The sequence below is a fragment of the Rhopalosiphum padi genome, chromosome 2 (genome assembly GCF_020882245.1).
Source record: "Rhopalosiphum padi isolate XX-2018 chromosome 2, ASM2088224v1, whole genome shotgun sequence".
In the NCBI taxonomy this organism is placed as follows: Eukaryota; Metazoa; Arthropoda; class Insecta; order Hemiptera; family Aphididae; genus Rhopalosiphum; species Rhopalosiphum padi.
The window spans coordinates 71,950,260-71,973,211 of NC_083598.1; the positions used below are offsets into that span (position 1 = coordinate 71,950,260).

A 22,952-nucleotide genomic window follows, 5' to 3' on the forward strand; every position below is an offset into this window, starting at 1 on the left:
TATGTTCTGTTTGTATCTATTTTGGCGGTTTTCTCCAAATAATAAAAGTAAAAATAAACCATTTTTACTATTTATTCTTTTAAAAATTTAAAATATGTGATCTAAGAACATGTTATGTATAAAACATTTTAAGTGCTATTACTTTTTACTTATTATACACATTACACATCAATACAATTATAAAATACTCATACTTAAAATGTAACACTATATAATATAGGTTTCCAGAAATCTAACAATCAATCAGATAAATCACAAATTAAAGTTTATTACGTTTTGATAGTCTCACTATTTTGTATTTAAAAAAAAATGTATTCAATTATAAATATAAAATAAACATAATAAATAGTAAAATTTAAATACATATTAGGTACATGAACTAATATATTGTTACTAAATAATGTCATACGAGGTAACAGTACATAATAATTATGGTAACTAAAATGATAATATGACAAAAACATAACAAATAATTTAACAAATTTTAATAAACTAATAAAAAACACAACTATTGCAGACTATAATAAGACATAGTTTTAGTTTTCATATATAATAATATAGTCTTGGGAAATTTTTATCATTCATTAATAACATATTTTAAAATATACAAAATTTTTAATACAAAAAAAAATGTCATTATAATCGGTATTTATTTACATAAAACTAAATATTATTCAGTACTACACAATATAGTTCAGACAATTGTTCCAAGAGTCAGTTACATTTAATAATCAAAGATTATCAACTGTAAATTTAGAATTATTATCCAAATAGTTTATTATTATCTACTATCCATATTTCTGTAAGATTTTACTTTGATTATTAAGCCATTGAGCATTAATTGTCCTGTGATTATTAACAATTAATACATAGTATATAACATGCAAGTGTTTTGGTTTTTAAAAAAATGTATGGTTAACTGATGAACAACTTCTTAAATTAATAACTTTAAAACATACAAAAAATAAATAAATAGTACCTAGTTCAATTTAATCTAAGATAAAATATTTCACTAATATATTCAAAACAATACACAAGTTTATAATAATGACTAGATGTGTAGAGAAAGGCACTATAATTATATGAGCATTAACTGAATATTATTTTGATTAAACAACCGCATTGATAACCGCTTTGAGTCTTTTAGTAATATGTCCCTGAACGTGTTTTTGTAAATGATCCCGACGGTAAAATGCTTTTCCACACTCTACGCAGACATGTGCTTTTTCTCCAGAATGAACAATATAATGTCGAGCTAAATGTTCATTACGCTTGAAGGTCTTTGGGCATGCTGCACAGGTGTATGGTCTCTGATCACTATGACTTAATTGATGTCTATCTAAGTGCTCTTTTCGTTTTAAACCAGCTCCACATTCCATACATATAAATCTACGCTCTACCTAAACTTAAAATATTGATTAAAACACACAATATGATAGTTGAATACTCCATTTAAGCTTTTTACCTTATGGTTGGCTAAATGATGTTCCAAAACTGTTTTATCAGTATACGCCATTAAGCATTCAGAGCAGCAATATAGCCGAGAACCATCAGGTGATGTAACTATTCTAACATCACCTAGACCTTGTCTTCTTTTTCCTTCTTGTGGAGGAGATAACTATTAAAAAAATGTTACATATTTAAATTAATTCTTGAATTCATCAAAATAAATTGTTGGATTCAAAACAAGAATTATTTTTAATTAAAATTTGCAATTTATTTTTCTATATTACCTTAAGAAATTCTCTCAGACTAGTCAAGTATTCAGCAACTTTGTTGCCAGACTGTACAGCAGCAAAACCTTCCCATTGACCAAGTCTTTCTTGTTCTTCTATTGTTAAAGGGTCAGTCATAGTAGATACATCTACTGATATCCTAGCTTTAACTTCTAGAACCTGTGAGCGACTAGAATTTTTATAATAATTTTGTTTTGAAGGTAACTGTGTTTCCATATATCTATAATTGTCATAAAACTCATTCTTGTCATGATTTTTAAAAAAATCCACATTACCATTGAAATGAGTATCTAACTTCAACGTGTTTTGAAGATCTAAATTCCTAGGATCAAATATGTTACTTGATTGATACCTAAAAAATGATAGTTTATATATTTTAATTTCATATCCTTCATAGGTAAAATTAGAGTTTGTTTGTTATTACCTGACATCATTAACCATTTGTGGAAAAACAATGCGGTCAACAATAGTTGGAGTTGTTGGGTGGTGTAAACGAGGTGAACAATTTTTATTTGTTGGATTAGAAAAATGATTTTGGTGCATTGTGTTTAATGAAAGGATTTTATATCGATTCAACCAATTAATAATTGTAAGGAATCATTACATTTTACATAGCTATAAAGTCTAAACTGTGAAACTTAACAAAAATATTGAGCCAAAAAATTAAAGAAATTTTGATTTTAATATTAATTATTCTTTTATATTAATATAAACAATAACAATATTTATTAAAAGTAAATCATAGAAAATCATTAAAAATTAAATAATTAGTATCAAATACAGACTATGAAATTTAACAATAATGAATTCACATATAAATGAAAATAAATAAATAATAATAAAGTACCAAAATGATATTACATAATTTTAGATACAATTTTTATATTGTTATATTTAAATTTTTTTTTAAATATAAAGTGTATTTATTAAATAAAAATTAATAAAAACGATAATCGTATTATCCAACTTTACTGATGTTTTATTTTACTGATAAGAGAACAACAGTAATGGCAGTATGTGGTGTGTGTTGAGTTTCCGATATCATACTCTCCAATATACAATATTACAATGGTTTTTTTTTAATTTGAATATTATATATTATATTACAAAATCTAAGATATGTAACTAACTATTAACTATTTATTTTTTTATGTTTGTCGCATAGGCGTGCGCAGACCTGAATTTCAAGGGGTACCTGTAATTTTTTAAAATATTTTACGTTGTATTTTTTTTTTATCCCGAAACATAATTTTTTTTACCACATATTTTAGAAAAAAATACCATTTTTATTCTAGTAACATTAGTTAAAATACGGACCCATATAAATATATAATGCTATAGAACTTAAATTTTAGGGCCCCAATTACATGCCGGGGGGGGGGGTGCCCAGGCACACCCGGAATCCACCGTGCGCACGCCTATGGTTTGTCGATAAATCTTACTAGTTATCTATAGGAATAGTTAAATAATTAACATATATTGAAATATTGTTTATAGTTTTATAAAAAAAACCTAGATATTTTATTAAAGAATTCATGCATATATATTAAAAATAATAAAAATTAAAATCGGACATTCCGAGTATGTTTATTGGCCGAAAAATAAATTTACTGCGATCCTGATCCTCTTAATATACCGAGTGTTCTCGGGAACAGGGTGCACTTTATCACTCATTATCTAGTAAATATGTTTCAATTCCTTGGGGACGTTAACTGGACTAATTGATCATATATTTCTACGACATAAAATTTGTTTAACTCATGTATTTTGGGGACGCGTAACACAACTTCATTTTTTTTTTTAATGGCAACCCCTATTTTGAATCACATTATCGAATTAATTAAGTAATTTTGATCTATTAACTTGAGTATCATTTAAAAAAAAATGCATTAAATTTGAATGTTTTCGTTCTAAAAACCATATGACACATTAATACATTATATATACATTTAATATTAAAGTAATAAATTATTTGCTATTTTTGAGTTATTATTACACATTATTAAAAAATTAATTATAAAACTATGTTTTCAGATAATAAATTACTAAATCTCTATTTTTCTAACAAAACTATACATTTTTATTCATAATATTAAATTATAAATTAATAAATAGGTTAAAAATAACTTAATTACCTATATGGATCGACTGCAAACTATAATCCGATTCTTCATGTAATAACTAGTAGGTATATAACACTAAACTATTAATTTGATATTTACTCGTAAATAGTCCTGGTTTATAATTTCAGTTTAAATTGTTTAAAAATTGATCGATTAGTGTAAGTAAATGCAATTTCCGAATTTAAATCTTATCCAAATCATTTTCTCGAACTATTCATGAAAAGATTGTTTCACTTTACAATCTCGTTAGCAATCGCTACCAAAAATGAAATATTACTTATATATTAGTGAATACGAGTAAAACAATTGAATATTGATTATAAATACCAGGGTCAGTGCCTAATGTGGCCAGTGGTTGTGGTTGCCAAAATTAAATAAAAAATAATTAGGTACCTAATAAAAAATTTCGTTCATAATAATATTGAACAAATATTATTCTCGATGGGCACATCGATGGTAAATTTAGTGTGGAAATACTGTCGGCCAAAATACAGCCTAAACAGTAAACCGTACGAAATTTTATAAACAAAAATATAGTATTTTAAGAAACTAGTTATTTTTTAAAAGTGTAAAAAATTAATTTTGATAAAATTGCTCACTTTGTAAAATATGGCTAATATCGTTAGTCACAATTTTTGTTTATAAGCATTTAAAGTTCAACACATCCATTATAGTGACCAGTAACCTACTCTCCATCTCTACTATACAGCAGAGCGATACCCACTTGCCCACTTTTTATATTTGTATTTACTACAACGTCTACAATTCAATATTATTGTTATATTATTTCGGCTGATCGCTGCAGATAACTATTTTAAAGGGTCAAAACCTATTTACAAATATAGATAGTGAACAATAATTTGCTAGATTGTAGATTGTACTAAGACGGTGACAAGACGGGCATATATTTTAAAATATTTAGTCCTACATAATATACTATATATATTAATAAAATATATAAAATTATAATAATTGTATAAAAATTAAAAATTAAAATGTATATTCTAATTAATACATGTATGTGTATATTTTATAAAATGTATAGTCTAAATTGACAATTGTATAAAATTATTTAACTTCGCTAAATAAATATTTTTACAACAAAAAGTATTTATACCGGTTGGACCAACCTAACCTAACCGGGTTGGTAGTTAGAACTTGGAGTTAACTGAGAGTCCTAATCAGAGCCGTGCCGTTAAGATTTGCCCAGGGCAAAATTAAAAATATTTGCCCCCCCCTATTTTATTTATCATTATGCTTTATGCATTTCAATGTTTTTGGCGTCCCTTTAAACCATGCGCCTGGGGCGCATGCCCCCTAGCCCCCCCCCCCCCAACGGCACGGCTCTGGTCCTAATAGTCTCTAAAAATGGGAAGGAAAACGTATATATAAAGTCTATATAAATTTCATAAATATCTAGGCTCGCCCAAACGATATATTAGATAAATTAGCTAGGGTTTCGTGTAAATTTCGTGCAAATGAAAGCCGTTCCAGAATACGGTACAATTCGTTAAGTACGACGCTCGCCAATTTTTTTCAACGTTTGAACCGTGTACAAAATATGATAATTATAGAACATTAGAACCAACAATGTGGCATAGGGGTTTAAGAATAAATTTTAAAACATTAAAAAAATTAGATATTCAAAATCTATATTCGTATTTCGTATTGAGTCTTTACAGATGTTCAATAAATCTGCAGCGACTGAATTGATAAATTTGTCAAAGAAAACTAATCATTATGAGAATATGTATTGTAATGAATTTAAATTTAATAACGATAATGACATTTTCCTTTTTATTTTAAATAATTAACATTTTAAAGAAAATAATTGTAATACTATTTTGAAATTTTTATTTATATTATAAAATAATAATTATACCTAGGTACTGAAATTGAAATTTTATATTTTTTTAAAATAATAAGTGATTGTGAAAATAATTTTAATATATTATTGACATTTGAAATTTAAAAGAAATAGTGACTTGACTGAATATTAAAACATAAAGAATTATGTAAGTAGTAACTAGTAAGTATATTATATTTTTATATAGTTCAGTTATATCAATTAAAAATTAAATTTGACAAATGATGTTAAGTACCGGGGACCAAACGTCCTATGGTTAAATAACGTTTAACTACCGGGGACCAAATGTCCTTTCATAATAATTGATGTGGACGAAACGTCCGTTTACTGATTGCACAATATTGTAATTTTTAGTTTTATATATTATTATCTTTATTATTATAAAAAGTTTTGAAAAATTATAGTTTTCTTGCATTTTGTCAAATAATTACTATGACAACCAAACTATAAACAGTATAAACAAATAACAGTTAATAATATGACTAATATTACCTATTGTAAAATATATAATTATTTTTTTCCGTAATTTTAAAATGGATAAAAAGAGAGTTCAGATTTCAGATGAAGAGCACACGTTACAAAACAAAGAAAAAAACAAGCGAAAATGTGAAGAGTATGTGTATAATTTTTTATTCAGAATTTTTATATTAGTTATTGCCACATAAATAATAAATATTATACGTATATTAAATTTAATATTTATATCTATGATTATCACATTATTAATTACGAATTTATGAATACTATGATGTAGAGAAGTTACAATGTCTTGAGTCTTCTCTTCATCAGTCTCGTGTTAATCATGATTAATTTAATTTTATATAATAATATAACAATATTATGAACCCCGCAAATAACATTCCGGCCATATATAGTATATAGTATAATATAGTATATTATATACTATTTTTTTTATAGCACTACGATATACAGTCTTATTTTCTTATCAAATATTCAAATATCAATTATGAATAATTATAATAATATTATGTCCAAACTCCAAAATGAACCTAGTAACGGTTTTAATAATAATAAATAATAAATTTACCTTATCGTTCTTGATTCTCAATCTTGATCTTTCCATTGTGGTTTGTAGAATGTATTTATTGTAGTCTATAAATGATAATATGATAGATGAAATGACGTTTGTTTTTCCACAAGTTAATAAATAATAATATTGTAAATTGTAATTACATTAATTATTGAATTGTTTTAGTTTATGAAATATCTTAAAACAACTTCTTAATTCTTATAATATTATAGTTATTTTATGATGCTGAATGGTTATTTACATTGCTATAGGAAAGTTAATATTTCTTAAAACTACACAATTAAAACTTTATAAGCAGAGTAAGTGTATATCAATTACCTATTATCATTAATATCGTACAAGTTTATTAGGTCATTTACGTAATAAATTTAAACTTTCACAAAAATATTGACCTTTTTATTATTTAAATATCTGTTTTTATAATAAAACTAATAATAATTAAAATTATATACTTATTATTTTTATTGTTTATTTAGATGTTCAATTTCAATCAATATTATTGTTTATGATGTCTGAATATCTTATTTTATATTTTAATGATACTATATTGTCTATATTACATGTTGCATATTTATTACTATAACAAATATTCTCATTCATTATTTTTTTAATATATAATTCTTAGGACGAAAAATTTAAAAATTGATATCATGGAAAATAGTTTATTGGAAGCAATTAAGTCTGGCAATATGGGATGCCATTCAGAGTTGACCATCATACCTATATCACAAAGTTCAAAATCCAACAGTCAATATGCAGTTTCTTCTACTTCCCCGCAAAGTACAGTATCATTATCACTAGTACCAAACACTAGCAGTGGCAAATCAAAAAATAAACACTCATTGCCCTCAAATGCACAAGGAGGTGCACCCCGCAAGCGTGGAAAATCTAGTATGCCTCAATTAAACCACATGGTCAATGATATGAATAATTACAATCCACTCTTAGACCTGACAATGAATCGCAAACATCATAACTATCCTAATTATAGTGCTCAATACGAACAACAATGGCCATTTAATTTGCCGTTTAACTATCCTGAATTGTTGATGAATTTTAGTCAAGTTAATAAAAGAAAATCATATGCATATGAACAACCTAAAGAAAAGACTGCAGTGAATTACAATAAAGAAAACACACAAAACAAAACTAAACATTATAAGCACGAACATATGCCTCCACCGTCTACTACTGCAGACCGAATATCTGGTCAATTAGAAAATGTTGAAAAAACATTTGATATTGATTCTTTAAGTAGTGAAGATGGCTGGGCTAAATATAGAGAGTTATTGACGGTTATTGAAGAAATGTCTGGGTCGATACGACCAATTTATACAGGTTGTAAGAACTCTACTGAAAGGTTGAAAAAATCAATTCATAAAGCTAAAGCATTAGTAAGCGAATGTTTAAAAGAAGTTGAAAAAGTATCTAGACAACTTTAAGTATTATACATTTTACAAAGAAATACTATAATTAATAATCAAATAACTTAAAACACAATTATTGATTTTTTTTTTTTTATTTGAAGACAGTAGAAATTAAACTAATTATTTACAAAATCACTGTAATAGATCAAAGAGATTATACCTAACACTTATATATTTTTAGTACCAATGGTTATAGATAACAAAATATAAATAAGTATAATTTAAATAATATGTTTTTACTTCTTGGGGATTTAGTTTTTTATTTTTGAAACTAAAATAAACGTATTTTCTTTTAATGTATTTAAAATATTTTATGTAGCAATATTTTTACAAAAATTGGAATTTCAAAGTTTTTCTGAATGTCAATGTGTTTTCTTGCACATAAAAATGTATGTAAAAAACAACTTTATTAATCAAGATCTTATTAATTTAATGACTGACAGTAGTATAATTAAGGGGTAGTATTACTAGTATTTTTCATATATATATATAAAAAATATGTTTTCAACATAATGGTAACAAAGTGATAATGATATTTTCTGAGGCCTTTAAATTTAAAATCGCATTTTTATTCTACCAGGGTATCTGTTCAATTTCATTATTTTTGTTAGACTATTTATGCTTAAGAATCAAATGTTATACAAATATTTTTAAGATTTTAGTTATTACATTTATTTGTATTATTTTTTTAAACTTTTATGTATATTATACAAAATATTTTATTTAACTGTACAAAGTTTATACTAAACGGGTATTAAATTAATTATTTTGTAATGATCAGGCACTATTTTAAATCATATTTTTAGATACACAATCTGTATTTGATCATTTTTTAATTTAATTTTGGGTAGGTTTATTATTATATTAGCTAATGTTTATGGGATGAATCATAGATTATTTCGTTTTATCAGTAAAAAAATGATAATATATTTTTACAATTATGAAATTAAGTATAGTAATAATATATATTTATGTATAAATATTATATTTTAAAAACTTACTCGTATACAATTTATAACGTAAATTACAATATAATATAATACATCAATCAATTTGAAATGTAATTTTTTAGTGTGGTAAATGCCTCTTTCTTAGCATAATATGAATGTTTGAAAATAGTATTTATAGTTAATTTAGATACCTACTGTTCAACAGGGTTTACCATGCTTTAATTTTTAACAAAATGTCCAAAAGACACTATTGAATTAAAACATAATTAATTAATTTTATAAATGTACTATAATTTGTTGTTTCTTTGTTGTATAAGAAATTTTAGTAAATAATATTTATAATCATTTGTTCCGTGTAAAACCAAAAAAAAAGAGTAACTATTGTACAAAATTAATTTTGTATTGATCAGTATTAATTAATATTATATGACATACAATTATTTTATTGATACCCAATAAGTTTTTACACAATTATAGGTATTAATAAAGTAAATATTTTCACTATATTCAATTTGTTTATCACTTAATTGTATTTTGTATTATATTAATATATAAACATAGTATAAAATTTGAAATTGACTAGTAAAACTATATTGACTATTATGTTCTTTTGTTTTCTTTAATGTGATATTTCCTGTCATTTAAATCCTTTTCGCGGTATATAATTTATTTTTGTTGGTATTATGCCTAATGAATAAATCAGCTATGTTCATACCGAAAATAAAAAATTATAAATTTTTTATAAAGTATTGAGTAACATATATATATTAACAATTAATATTGATGTTTGGGTGTAGACTTCATTGGATATTATTTTTGTTAGCAACAATATATAATATAGCTAAAATTGGCGCTTCAAATATTTATTTTTTATACAATTGTAATCGTAAATTGTCTTCGTCCCAATAGACAATACTACAATAGCGTTCCACAAATAAATGAAATTCCATTTATTATGTGGTTCCACTATAAGAATAATGTTGATGATAACAATCATTACATATACGTTAATAATAGTATTTTTAAACAGTAATTCGTCACTATTTATTATATTTATTATGAGTCGTGAGATTCAAAATTTCTGAGCAAAAAATTATATTGGAAAAATTGTAGTTATTTGATATTCGGATTCATAATTTTGTATCAACTTTGTTAACACTGATAAAATGTTCGACGGTGTGAATGTGAACATTAGGTACTCATTCGTCTTCCAGTTTAAATTTTTCAAGTGTATGTAAGTGTATCACTATCACACTTCTTATTTAATAAATTTTTTTTTGAACCAATTGCTCTTCAGCCTTCAGGTACTGAGGTAATGTATATCTAAATTTACATTTGTGTCACATAGATACCGTAACATTAAACTCGACAATGGTGTGACGTACCTATTCATTATGAAAATAAAATATGTTAACATAATTATAATATTACGATATTCATAAGTCGTCAATACATTAAAAAATTAGAATAGTACAATGTTCATAGTACAAATATAAAGACAAGTGTTAACGTCAAGTACATCAAGTACAACAGTCAACAAGTAACAATTAAATAGTAAATAATAAATATATTAACTACTCTTCCGAATGGTCAATTATGATTCATAGATAAAAAAAAATGGGTTTTGATGATTATAATATTTAATTCTTGATAATAAAATATTTATAATATATAATTAACTTTAAAAAAATAACAATTATTTATTTGTGTTAACTTACAATTTTACATTAATTTCTTTTATTATTTAAAATAAAATGTTCAAATGTTTTTTAAGTTTTTACAAAACGTATCTAACTTTGTCTACATAATTGGTAATAAAATTTTAACAAATATTTTAGTGTTGCTAACTTCCTATACTAATAACAATGTTTCCCGCCATTTAGTATTTACCCTTAGCTATCATTTGCTTTGTTAGGAAATATTAACTCGAATCTGCTGAATAAATTCACCGTATTGTGTATTAGCTATTACTCGTCAAGTGTACATTTTGTAAATCCGTAAATGTGTTATGTGGTAACTTTTAAAGTATTAACTCGTATACATTTATGGTATTTATATTAATACGATTACTACCATAGTGGCATAGTATTATTTTAAATTTCAGCGTGTCAGTGTTCAATGTTTGCATAATTTTTGTATTTGGTTTTGTGTTTGACTGTTTAAATTTAATTAAATTTCAATCTTTTAATTTTGTCAAATTGTGACGCTTTTTATAGTAGTTTTACTAAAATTGTTAAAACTTTATTAAATAAATATGGAAGGATTTGATACACCTGGTATATTTTTCTCTGATACATTCGGTGATGATGACAATTTGGCGTCATCATTGTTGAACGCAAGATCAATAAAAAAATCGTTCAAAGAATTCCTAAAAACATACAATGAAGAAAATTTTAACTATAAATATAGAGATACATTAAAGCGAAATTGTAACTTGGGTCAATATTGGATGGAAATAAATGTCGAAGATTTAGCTGGATTTGATGAAAATCTTGCTGATAAGTTATACAAACAGCCAGTGGATCATTTGCCAGCATTTGAAGAAGCTGCGACAGAGTTAGCACAAGAATTGCTTGCATCTGATAACTTGGAAGATATTGACCATATTCAAATATTATTGTCAACAAATTCACTGGCTTCTTCTCTGCGTTCTATTAAATCTGAGTCAGTTTCTCGGTTGGTAAAAATTCCTGGCATTATAGTATCGGCATCAAGTATTCGGGCTAAAGCTACACAGATAACATTGCAATGTCGATCTTGTCGTAATGTAGTACCACATTTACCTGTAAAACCTGGCATGGATGGTTATATTTTGCCAAGAAAATGTACAACTGAACAAGCTGGCCGTCCACAATGCCCTTTGGACCCGTATTTTATTATACCAGACAAATGCAAATGTGTTGATTCTCAAATTTTAAAATTACAAGAATTAAGTGACTCTACACCTCAAGGAGAAATGCCTCGACATGTACAATTATATTGTGATCGCTACTTATGTGAACGTGTAGTTCCAGGAAACCGGGTTATGGTAGTTGGTGTTTATTCCATAAAAAAGGTAAAATTTATACAAATTTGATTTGTTGTTCATATTTTTTAGTTTTAAATCAATATACTTTCAGGTTAAAACTTCAAAAAAACAAAAACTTACTGAAAATTCTCGTACTGTGGTCGGTGTGCGTGCTCCATATTTAAGAGTTTTAGGATTTCAAATGGATGATCAGGTGGGAGGTTTCACTACTTCAATTCCAACTTCTGTTGAAGATGAAGAATTATTCAGAAAATTGTCATCATCTCCTGATATTTATGATCGTATTGCCAAGTCAATAGCACCATCTATTTTTGGGTTTAGTGATATAAAAAAAGCAATAGCTTGTTTGCTTTTTGGAGGTTCTCGGAAAAGACTTCCAGATGGTTTAACTCGTCGTGGAGACATAAATTTATTGCTTTTGGGAGATCCTGGTACAGCTAAATCACAACTTTTAAAATTTGTACAACAAGTTTCACCTATTGGTGTATACACATCTGGTAAAGGTTCTTCAGCTGCTGGACTCACAGCTTCTGTAACTCGTGATCCAACATCTCATAATTTTGTAGTAGAGGGTGGAGCAATGGTTTTAGCTGATAGTGGTGTTGTTTGTATTGATGAATTTGACAAGATGAGAGAAGGTGATAGAGTTGCGATTCATGAAGCTATGGAACAGCAAACCATATCAATAGCTAAGGCAGGCATAACAACTACTCTTAACAGTCGTTGTTCGGTGATGGCTGCTGCAAATTCAGTATTTGGTCGGTGGGATGACAGTAAAGGCGAAGATAATATTGATTTCATGCCTACAATTTTATCTAGGTAATATGATATTTTGAGTAATTATTATGTCTGAGAATAAAAAATAAAAAAATATTCATTTAAAATCTCAAAAAATGTACTGCCTATAAAATCAAAATTTAAAAACTATGAAAATGTAGGTACCAAGTTTTACTGGTAAAAACAATTATTTTTTTATTATATCAATAGTTTACCTAAATTAAAAAATAATTCATCATGTTAAAAACGTTTAAAAAATGACCTTATAAATTAACAATGTTAAAATTTGATTTGTCAGTACTAAACTAAAAATATTTTTTCTTAAAAGTCCATAGATTATAGATATATTTATTATTAATAATATATTGAATTAATTTGTATAGTTGATTATCATATAATTCATAAATAGTTATTATTAGCCGTACAGCGTTCATTCCTATAAATAAATATATTTTTTTTCCAGGTTTGATATGATATTTATCATTAAAGATGAACATAATCAAAATAGAGATATGATATTGGCTAAGCATATCATGAATGTACATTTAATGAATGGTCAAGCCAAACAAGAAGTTGAAGGAGAATTACCATTGGCAACAATCAAAAAGTTCTTGAATTATTGTCGTCAACGTTGTGGACCTCGGTTATCTGAAGAAGCTGGTGAAAAGCTTAAAAGTCGTTATGTAATTATGAGAACTGGGTGTCATGAATTGGAATCTGAGAAAAAACTTGCCATTCCGATTACTGTTCGACAGTTAGAAGCTATAATTCGTATTGCAGAATCTTTAGCTAAAATGCAATTGCAACCTTTTGCTACTGACAGTCATGTAGATGAAGCATTAAGATTGTTTCAAGTATCTACTTTGAGTGCAGCTACATCGGGCTGTTTATCTGGTGTAGAAGGTTTTTCAACCGATGAAGACATAGATACATTACAGAGAATTGAAAAACAATTGAAACGCCGATTCCCAATTGGATCTCAAGTTTCTGAATTTAGTATAATTCAAGATTTTTTGAGACAAAAATATCCACAACGAGCTATAGATAAAGTTATATATTTGATGATCAGGAGAGGTGAAATACAACACATTATGCAACGTAAAATGTTAATTAGATTAAAGTAATTATGATGTAAATTTTAAAAATATTTGCCATTTTAATATACTGTATCAATTAAAAATGTATTTCATATTGTGTTGAAATTCATAAGAATTATAATAAATAATCGATATTTTTTATTCTTAGTTTGTTTTATATAGAATTAGTCATATTTTTAGACTAAAAAAAAGTACCTATGGTCAGGGTCATATTTTGTAAAGGGTATAATGGATGATATTTTTTAAAATTTTCATTATATTAATCCTCTTATAATTCTATTGATTTATTTCCTATGATAATATTTTTGTAATTTGTAATTTATTATATCATAATTTGTAATTTAATATCATAAATTTTTTAAATGTATTTAAAATTATAGTGAACTAAATACCACTACAAATTTTGATAGTATAATTAAAGTATTTCCAGTCATAAGAATGCATTTTTAATTCAATTTTTTAACATATAAAAGTATATATTTTTTTAAACTATTATATTACATTTTTTTTATCGTGTGTAATGAGAGTGGTATTTATTGACTGGGTGTAAATACCTAATTATGGCTCTGCTAATTGATAATTGATACAGATGGTGTTCCCTTCTTAATGTATTTAGTTTACAGAATTTTAATATATTTTTAAAAATAATTTATTGTCTTCATTACTAAAAACTAGAAAAATAAATTAATAGAATTAATAGATTGTTGGTTTTATAAAAAATACAAAAATTGTGGATACATTTAAATAAGTTATGTAGGAATCGATACGTCCCACATCATGTGCTTCTTGTATTATTTTATTTTATGTATAATATGTTTATTTACAGCTTTTACTTATTGTATATAATTAATTACAGATTGTAAGTTTCTTAATATAAATATAAAAAAGAATTGGCATGTAGTTCTTTTTTTGAAATATTTTTCCTTGAGAAATTGTAATATAAAATATCTAACTTTATAAGTAGTTATAAACTCGAGATTACAACTTAACATTGCAGTATATATTATTTAATTTTTGTATTTAATCAACTCGTATCTGATTGATTTATTATTTTAATCCTAATTTAACTTTCAATATTGTATTTGTTGTATAAAACAAAATATTTTATACTTAATATGTAGTGTACATGTAAAAGGTGTAATATTGTATGTTAATTTGTTATTATTAATTGTATTAATTATTACCAATGAATGGAATCAAACAAATTCTTTTAATTGCTCATTGAAAGGGCATAATATTAGAATTTGAATTATAAGAAATTTTACCGCAAATGCTTTTATGTTCTTTTTTAGTATAAGAATTAAGAGTAGCTGATATTATCCACTTAATTCCTGAGCTGTGACCAGGATCGGCCTGGGTACCTGAGGGTCCAGGCAGGAGTTATTTTCTGGGGCTAATAATTTTATACTGTATTTTTGGGGTAACACAGTTAAAGGGCCCAGGCAGGAATCCCGGCCCTGGCCATGCCGACTATCTGTGACAACTACACATGAATTAAAATATGGGGGGCATTAACTAGTTATAAAGTTTATTTTCTTATCTAGTTAATACATTTTCTAATCATCTTGTGAACTTAACTAAATTAATAAAATAATTAAAATTATAATTTTTTATAATAATTTTGAAATAATTTAACTTTTTTGTTAATTTATTAGATTATTAATTTGAAATTTTTCGTTTTTTTAGTTATATATGTAAATATAAAAATAAAACTTAAAAGTAATCCAATACTATAATAATACAAATATTTCTGTTATTTTTTTTGATAAAATAATTATGTAGTTGGATTTGATAGGCATTTAAAGACATAACATATTCATAATTATTTTTATAAATTATATAATAATATATTAATATATAATAATTATAAATTCAATATTATTATAATATGTTTGTAGTACAAATTTTGAAATGACCTTGTTCCTTATAAAATAATATAATTTTATTATAATAAATTTATTAAAAATGTAATTTTGCATATTATAGTACACATGTGCTTATAAGTGCATATTTAAGATGTTAGCTAAAACTTCCAAACCCAGTTAATAACATTATTACAGTCAAATTTTGCAGTAATATCATTGTCAGTGTTATGCAAATTTTGTATAAGATTATTAAAATTATAGAAGATATTTATTTGAAGAACCTTAATTGAGTAAATTTAAAATTAATTATTCCATTTTATGATACTATTTACAGATGTCTATGAATTGTAGTGTGGATCATTTTGCATCATATGATACTATTTATCCTGCAGATTCTGTAGAATGGTGTCCAATACCAAAATACAACAATGTGCTTGTATGTGGAACTTATAAACTTGATGAAGCAAACAAATCAAAAACTGGCACTATTAATTTATTCACTTTAGACAATGAAAAAAAGATTAAATTGGTTCAGAGTGTCCCCGAAGATGCTGTGCTAGATTTAAAGTGGAATCCTTTTATCGTTTCTGGACAAATATTATTAGCAGCTGCATTGTCAGGCAAGCATGTTAGTATATATTGTTTGGGTGAGTTTTCAATCAATAATAATCAAAAGACAATACATATAGTTAATTGTTATAATTTTTAGATGAAAAAGGTACAGATTTATCTTTAAGTTTATTCACTAGTTTTGATCTTCCAAAAACTGACGGTGAATCTCATATGAGTTTATCAATTGCTTGGTCATCCCTTTATGAGAATGGATCACAAAGCATTGCATTTAGCGATTCTTGTGGTTATATCACTTTAGTCAATTTAAATGACCAACTCATACGCAGTTTCAAAGCTCATAATTTTGAATCATGGATTGTTACCTACAATTATTGGGAACCCAACATATTATACACAGGTAAATTTATTATTAGTACTATAAATTATTATAGTTTGGGGGGATCAGGGTGTGTGGTTGCACCCCTTACTTTTAAAATATTTTCAATTGGCTTGCACCCTGATGAAATAATGCACAATTATTATTTATCACTTTAAATTACATTGGTTATAAGCAAATATTTTGTTATACATTTTTATCGTATTTTAATTTTTAAATTTATTTTTATTATTTATGTTGATGTATAGAAATAATTGGAAGCAGGATAATGTATATAATATATTATGTAGTATATCTTTTTTTATATGGCCTGGTGAAATTTCAAAAGGGCCTGCTTGATAGTTAATACCTCGTACATCATAAAAAAAATCTGAAATGACACGATACCCTTAATTATTATCCCTGAATATGTTGTCAAATGTTAGTACCTAAATAGTATTTTAAATTTTAAAATAATGTTGAACTAAAAAAAAGTAAATAGTTTGCATTATTTTAAAATTTAATGTGGTTTGTAAATATGTCATGTAATTTAGGTAATTAAATTATATTTTTATAGGTGGTGATGATTGTAAATTTAAATGTTATGACCAACGTTTACAATTTGACAAACCTGTATTTGAAAATAAAGAACATGAACAAGGAGTAACAACTTGCTCATCAAATAAAATCAGAGAAAATATAATTGTTACAGGAAGGTAATTTTTTTTTTTAAATAAATAGCTATATATTAATGTAATTTACCAATTTTTTAGTTATGATGAAAATATAAGATTGTGGGACGTACGTAATATGAAACATAGTTATAATAATGTAAAAGTCGATGGTGGAGTTTGGAGATTGAAATGGGAACCTAATAAAGAAGAATATCTTTTAAGTGCTTCAATGTTTAATGCTGCTCATATAATAGACACATCGTTTAATGTAGCTAATATTTGTCAATCTTTTGGGGAAAAAAGCAATAGGCTCTACTATGGAGCCGATTGGTGTCACCAAAACGATACTCAATTTCAACATGACACAAAATCAAAAAACAAAAAAATAATTTCTACATGTTCATTTTATGACCATAGATTAGATTTATTTTTTGTAAATATGAAATTATAAAAATATATATTATAAATAAAAGTATTGATAAATATTATTTTATTAATTTTATTTTTTTCTTATACATTACAGAATAAGAATTTTGTTAACATTTTTATGTATATATTTTAAATTGAATATTTACTTATATTAAATAATGAGTACACACAATTTTAATGAAATAAAACATAACATTAGAATTAAGAATTATTATTACAAAATACAAAAACTATCTACAAAAATTCATCACACCATGCTTTTAAGCATGCATGGCAATCTTTTGATTGTTTTGAGTTAGCTTTCACTGTATCTTTTAACCAGTCACAGAATAATTCTTGATCCATTTCTAAAAGAAGAAATTGACCCAATACGTTGTAAGCCTAAAACAAAACAAAACTCATTTTTTGTAAGTGAGTATAAAAAAAGTGAATTACATTTACTTCATTTATTAGTGATAATGTAAATTATACATAATGTTATAATAATTAGTATCTAAAACATATATTTTTAAGATGTGACAGTAATTATATAAAGTATGATAGATTATATACAAATATATGTTAATTAAAAAAGTTCTTCTGTAACATACTTTGTTAAATCCTTGTTCTTTTAATCTGTTTGCTAATACAGGTCCAATACCAGCAAGATCTTCAACTGGTTTGTCTCGCATAGGCTCCCCAGAGAATGCTTTATGTTTTTGACTGGTTGTAGATGATGGAGTAGTCATAATTACGATTTATTTTGCAATCTGAGAAAATATTAACATACAAATAATGGTCCAAGCAAAATCTGTACAGATTATGAATAGTAATGGCATTAACAAAGTTAAATAAAAAAATAATAATAATTTTGAATTTAAAACAAAATCCAGTAAAAACAGGATACATGAAAAAAGATAAAGTATTAGCTGATAAGATAAAACAAAATATGTATACTTGTAAGCCTAAAAAACGAATTTTCATGGAGTCAAATTAAAAAAGTAAGTAAATAATTACTTCAAAAACTTTTTTACAGTTTTACAAATTGTTATTTTAAATCGATATTGTCGACTGATGCAAAAAACATATCAATACATTATTATACAAATATTCAAATCAAATTTATAACTGTTATATTCTAAGACAAAAATGAATATGTATATTAGTATAATATTATGTCCAAGGATATATAAATTGTAATAAGAATAACTTACATTTTAAGTAAAATTCCAATAGGTTAATCAGATTAAAAAAATCATTTATTTAATAAATAAATAATTATTTATTATATTTATCAAGACTACCAATTTTTTTAAAATTATTATTATATAATCGTTGAAAACAGGGACATCTAACAAAGTTAACTTAAACTTTTGATTGTATTGTATATTGTGTAAGTGTGTAACGTAAGTAATATGTATAATCTAATTAAATAATGTACAATGATTATTTTATGGAAGATGATTTTATACAACAATTTATTATTTAATTATTTCAAATCATTGATTTGAGTACTGCAGAATCGGATTTTTACTTTTTAGAGGTTGCCGCCTGCCATTTCGACATAATACACGCCTGGTGCAAACAAGTGGTTCACCAGTTATGAAATTAATCCAAAGACGTTGTAAATTTGTGAATCTTCACTTATTATATATTTTATTAAATGTCCTTGAATTGTTCAAAGCACCTAACCTACAAATTCCGAGACAAGAATTGCTATATTCAAAAAAATTACTTTTTTTGAGAATTTCAAATTGGTTGGAGTCCTCATAGTGCATAATTAATAATAATATATTTACAATTAACATTTAGTTCGTTATTTTACAAATTTACATTTTAAGGGTAAGTACAATTTTTTGGTTTTATAAACTTGATATATAATAAAAAATTGTGTCAACTTAACTTAAGTTACTGTTAATAATATAGGTATGTTTTACATGGGTAAAATTTTTTTAAGTTAATATATAATATATATATATATATGTGTGTGTGTGTATGTTATTTCAGATTATGCGTATATAAATTTGATTGTGAATATAGTACGTCATCAAATTACTTAAATATATAATGAAAGACAAAGAGAAACCATCAATATTAAATGTTCAACATCGTACAGTTGAAACAGTCGGACCATGGATATTGAGATATTTATCAGGCTCAACTGTTCAAGATAAATGTTTAACTAATGGTGAAGAAATAGAAGATACAAATGAATCATTTATCGATGAAGAAAGTCAAGCCGATACAATTTATCTAAAAACTTTAGATCCTAAGGAATGGAAAGATCAAGATCATTATCAGTAATTATTAAATATATATACATTTAGTAGCATTTATGCATAATTCATAACCATTTATAATAAATTTGGATAATAGACTGAGCCATTACATTTATTATGAATAATGATTAGGATTTATATTATTAAAAACATACTATAAACAAGTAGTATGATGAATAAATTTTTCATGTTTCATTACAAAAAGTTTTAAATCTCATAATTGTATTCAATTTCTGTTTCCAGGTAGTAACTTATAACAGTTATAACCAATATTTTACTTTACCTATTAGTTATAAAAAGAAACAATTAAACTATTTAAAACAAACAATAAATTATTTTACTATTTTCTTTTTAATCAATTATAATATAGTATTATACCATCAATTTTAGTTAATATACAAATCGGTTGATTCTGTTAAATTATGAAAACACAAAATGTTAGCTTTTTATAAGTACAATAAAAAAAAAAATTGCAAATTTTGTTTTTGTGCCTACTGTGTATAATATACAGAAATAGGTCCATGTAAATCATATTAATTATTTAAAGCTGAGTTTTTCAACTTTGCTATTATTAACAATCTATTTATAAATGTAATATAATATTAGGTACACAATTTTTAGTGTGAATATATTCATTTTTGCTCATGAGCTTTTTTTTATAATTAGTATTTGATAAATCCTAATAATGGTGAGATCTGAAGTAGTTGAAATCAAATTTGACCATTACATTTTTATTGTGCTAATATTTGTTGGTGTGTACATTTTCAAAAATGAATGCTAACTTGTTGTAATTCAAAATTATTTTTTAATTTTATCTAGTGTTTTTTTTTTTTTTTTTTATAATTAAATTGAAATTATTAATTTTTTTTTTTATCTAATTTCAGAGTTTTAGGACTATCAAAATTACGATATAAAGCCACTGAAGCACAAATCAAAACTGCTTATAGGCGTAGAGTTCTTAATCATCATCCGGATAAAAGAAAAAAGCTTGGCGAGAAAGTTCAAGGAGATGATGATTATTTTACATGCATCACTAAAGCTTGGGAAACTCTTGGAAATAAAACTAAAAGACGTGCATATGATTCAATTGATCCTAAATTTGACAATAGTATTCCTTCTAAAGAAACAGCAAAAAAATCTGACTTTTTTGAACTATTTGGGCCGGTATTTGTTCGTAATAGTATGTGGTCAGAACAAAATTCTGTACCCCTTTTAGGAGATATAAATAGTAGCCGTGATCATGTTGATCGTTTCTACAATTTTTGGTATGGTTTCAATTCATGGAGAGAATTTTCATATCTTGATGAAGAAGATCGTGAACAGGCCTCAGATCGTGAAGAACGAAGATGGATTGAAAAACAAAATCGTGCAAATCGTACTAAGCTAAAAAAAGAAGAGAGTACTCGTATTAGGCAGTTAGTTGACTTAGCATATGCTAATGATCCAAGACTTTTAAAATTTAAAAAGGAAGAACAAGAACGTAAAGCAGCTGTGAAACAAGCCAAAAAAGACGCAATAAGACAAAAACAAGAAGAAGAAATTAGGTTAAGAGAAGAAGAAGAAGCTAAAGTACAAAAAGAAAAAGAAGAACGTGAAGCTGCAGAAAAAGCACAACGAAATGCTCTTAAGGCAGAAAAAGATAGTCAAAAGAAAGCTTTGAAAAAGGAACGTAAACATATAAGAGATTTATGCAAAACAAATAATTACTATATACAAAATGGTGATAATGTTATTGAAATAATGTCTGGTGTTGAAAAAATTTGTGATCAACTTTCTGCCATACAGCTTAAACAATTGGCCAGGGCTCTTCAAATAGAAGGTCGTAAAGCATTAATAGAAAAACTTAAACAAATGGAATGTAGAGTTGAAATGAATAATGTTATTAAAAATGATACCAAAATTGTTGAAAAAAATAATAATGATTGGGAAACAGATGATGTTCAATTATTGATAAAAGCGGTAAATTTGTTTCCAGCTGGTACAAACCAACGTTGGGAAGCTGTGGCAAATTTTATCAACCAACATAGTAAGAATGGTGAACGAAATGCCAAACAAGTATTAGCAAAAGCTAAATCTCTTCAAAGTACTAACTACACTGATAATGCTTTAAAATCTGAAATGAATGCCAATGCATATGATCAATTTGAAAAGGAAAAAAAATGTGAATCACAAATACCTGAAGTGGTTTCAGAACGTCCGGTTGGATGGTCAGCAGATGAGCAAAAATTATTGGAACAAGCTCTTAAAACATATCCAAATGCAGTAAAAGAACGTTGGGATAGAATAGCAGAATGTGTTCCAACAAGAACGAAAAAGGAATGTATGAAAAGATATAAAGAAATTGTTGAAATAGTTAAAGCCAAAAAAGCTGCTCAAGTGTAAAAGTTTATTAACTATTATTTTGAATACATGTTAACAAAACTTAATGATGTTTTTATTTAAAATTTTTTTTTTGTTTTGTTAATATTTTTGAACAAAATTAAATTTTTAACTCAATATAGTTTTAATGACCATTAATCATTTGACACAATACAGACAACTTGTAAAATGTATTCATTTTTCTTAAGGTGTACCAATTTATAAGACATATAAAATTTAGTTCTGCGAGTCCCTCATACTCTACAGAAAAGATATTGATCGAAAACAAGTGAAATTGTTTTATCATTTTTAAAAATGTATATATACATTATTATGAAGTATAAATATTATTTTTTTATTACTTATGTTCATATTACTTACAAT

The 22,952-nt window shown here is 25.5% G+C and overlaps 7 protein-coding genes across 12 annotated transcripts in view; 5 read left to right on the forward strand and 2 right to left on the reverse strand.

The window, feature by feature from the left end:
* The window catches only part of LOC132919520 (uncharacterized), a 113,832-nt gene that overhangs the window by 85,035 nt on the left and 5,845 nt on the right, over positions 1-22,952 (forward strand). The window lies entirely within an intron of this gene.
* LOC132919662 (zinc finger protein 120-like) lies at positions 632-2,674 on the reverse strand. Its single transcript, XM_060981428.1, has 4 exons — positions 2,161-2,674; positions 1,734-2,088; positions 1,466-1,618; positions 632-1,400 (listed from the first exon to the last, which is right to left on the reverse strand). Exons 1-4 carry the CDS (start codon positions 2,277-2,279, stop codon positions 1,110-1,112), a joined length of 918 nt encoding a protein of 305 aa, XP_060837411.1. The 5' UTR covers positions 2,280-2,674; the 3' UTR covers positions 632-1,109.
* On the forward strand, positions 6,114-9,757 carry LOC132922066 (uncharacterized). Of its 2 annotated transcripts, none has more exons than XM_060985386.1 (2): positions 6,114-6,339; positions 7,403-9,757. In XM_060985386.1, exons 1-2 carry the CDS (start codon positions 6,260-6,262, stop codon positions 8,217-8,219), a joined length of 897 nt encoding a protein of 298 aa, XP_060841369.1. In that variant the 5' UTR covers positions 6,114-6,259; the 3' UTR covers positions 8,220-9,757. The 2 variants fall into 2 exon arrangements, with proteins under 2 accessions (XP_060841369.1, XP_060841370.1); XM_060985387.1 differs by lacking the exon at positions 6,114-6,339 and adding an exon at positions 6,839-7,076.
* LOC132919516 (diphthine methyltransferase) lies at positions 10,271-18,011 on the forward strand. 5 transcript variants are annotated; one of them, XM_060981180.1, is made up of 5 exons: positions 10,271-10,466; positions 16,256-16,568; positions 16,631-16,891; positions 17,427-17,565; positions 17,623-18,011. In XM_060981180.1, exons 2-5 carry the CDS (start codon positions 16,256-16,258, stop codon positions 17,972-17,974), a joined length of 1,065 nt encoding a protein of 354 aa, XP_060837163.1. In that variant the 5' UTR covers positions 10,271-10,466; the 3' UTR covers positions 17,975-18,011. The 5 variants fall into 5 exon arrangements, with proteins under 5 accessions (XP_060837163.1, XP_060837167.1, XP_060837164.1 ...); XM_060981184.1 differs by having other exon boundaries at positions 10,290-10,388; XM_060981181.1 differs by lacking the exon at positions 10,271-10,466 and adding an exon at positions 10,522-10,708.
* On the forward strand, positions 11,051-14,197 carry LOC132919513 (DNA replication licensing factor Mcm5). The gene is made up of 3 exons (XM_060981176.1): positions 11,051-12,209; positions 12,274-13,001; positions 13,423-14,197. The coding sequence occupies exons 1-3, from the start codon at positions 11,409-11,411 to the stop codon at positions 14,081-14,083; spliced, it is 2,190 nt and encodes a 729-aa protein (XP_060837159.1). The 5' UTR covers positions 11,051-11,408; the 3' UTR covers positions 14,084-14,197.
* LOC132919521 (barrier-to-autointegration factor-like) lies at positions 18,148-19,445 on the reverse strand. Its single transcript, XM_060981189.1, has 3 exons — positions 19,146-19,445; positions 18,543-18,701; positions 18,148-18,333 (listed from the first exon to the last, which is right to left on the reverse strand). The coding sequence occupies exons 2-3, from the start codon at positions 18,678-18,680 to the stop codon at positions 18,187-18,189; spliced, it is 285 nt and encodes a 94-aa protein (XP_060837172.1). The 5' UTR covers positions 18,681-18,701; positions 19,146-19,445; the 3' UTR covers positions 18,148-18,186.
* LOC132919514 (dnaJ homolog subfamily C member 2) lies at positions 19,615-22,706 on the forward strand. The gene is made up of 3 exons (XM_060981177.1): positions 19,615-19,773; positions 19,939-20,231; positions 21,095-22,706. Exons 2-3 carry the CDS (start codon positions 19,999-20,001, stop codon positions 22,590-22,592), a joined length of 1,731 nt encoding a protein of 576 aa, XP_060837160.1. The 5' UTR covers positions 19,615-19,773; positions 19,939-19,998; the 3' UTR covers positions 22,593-22,706.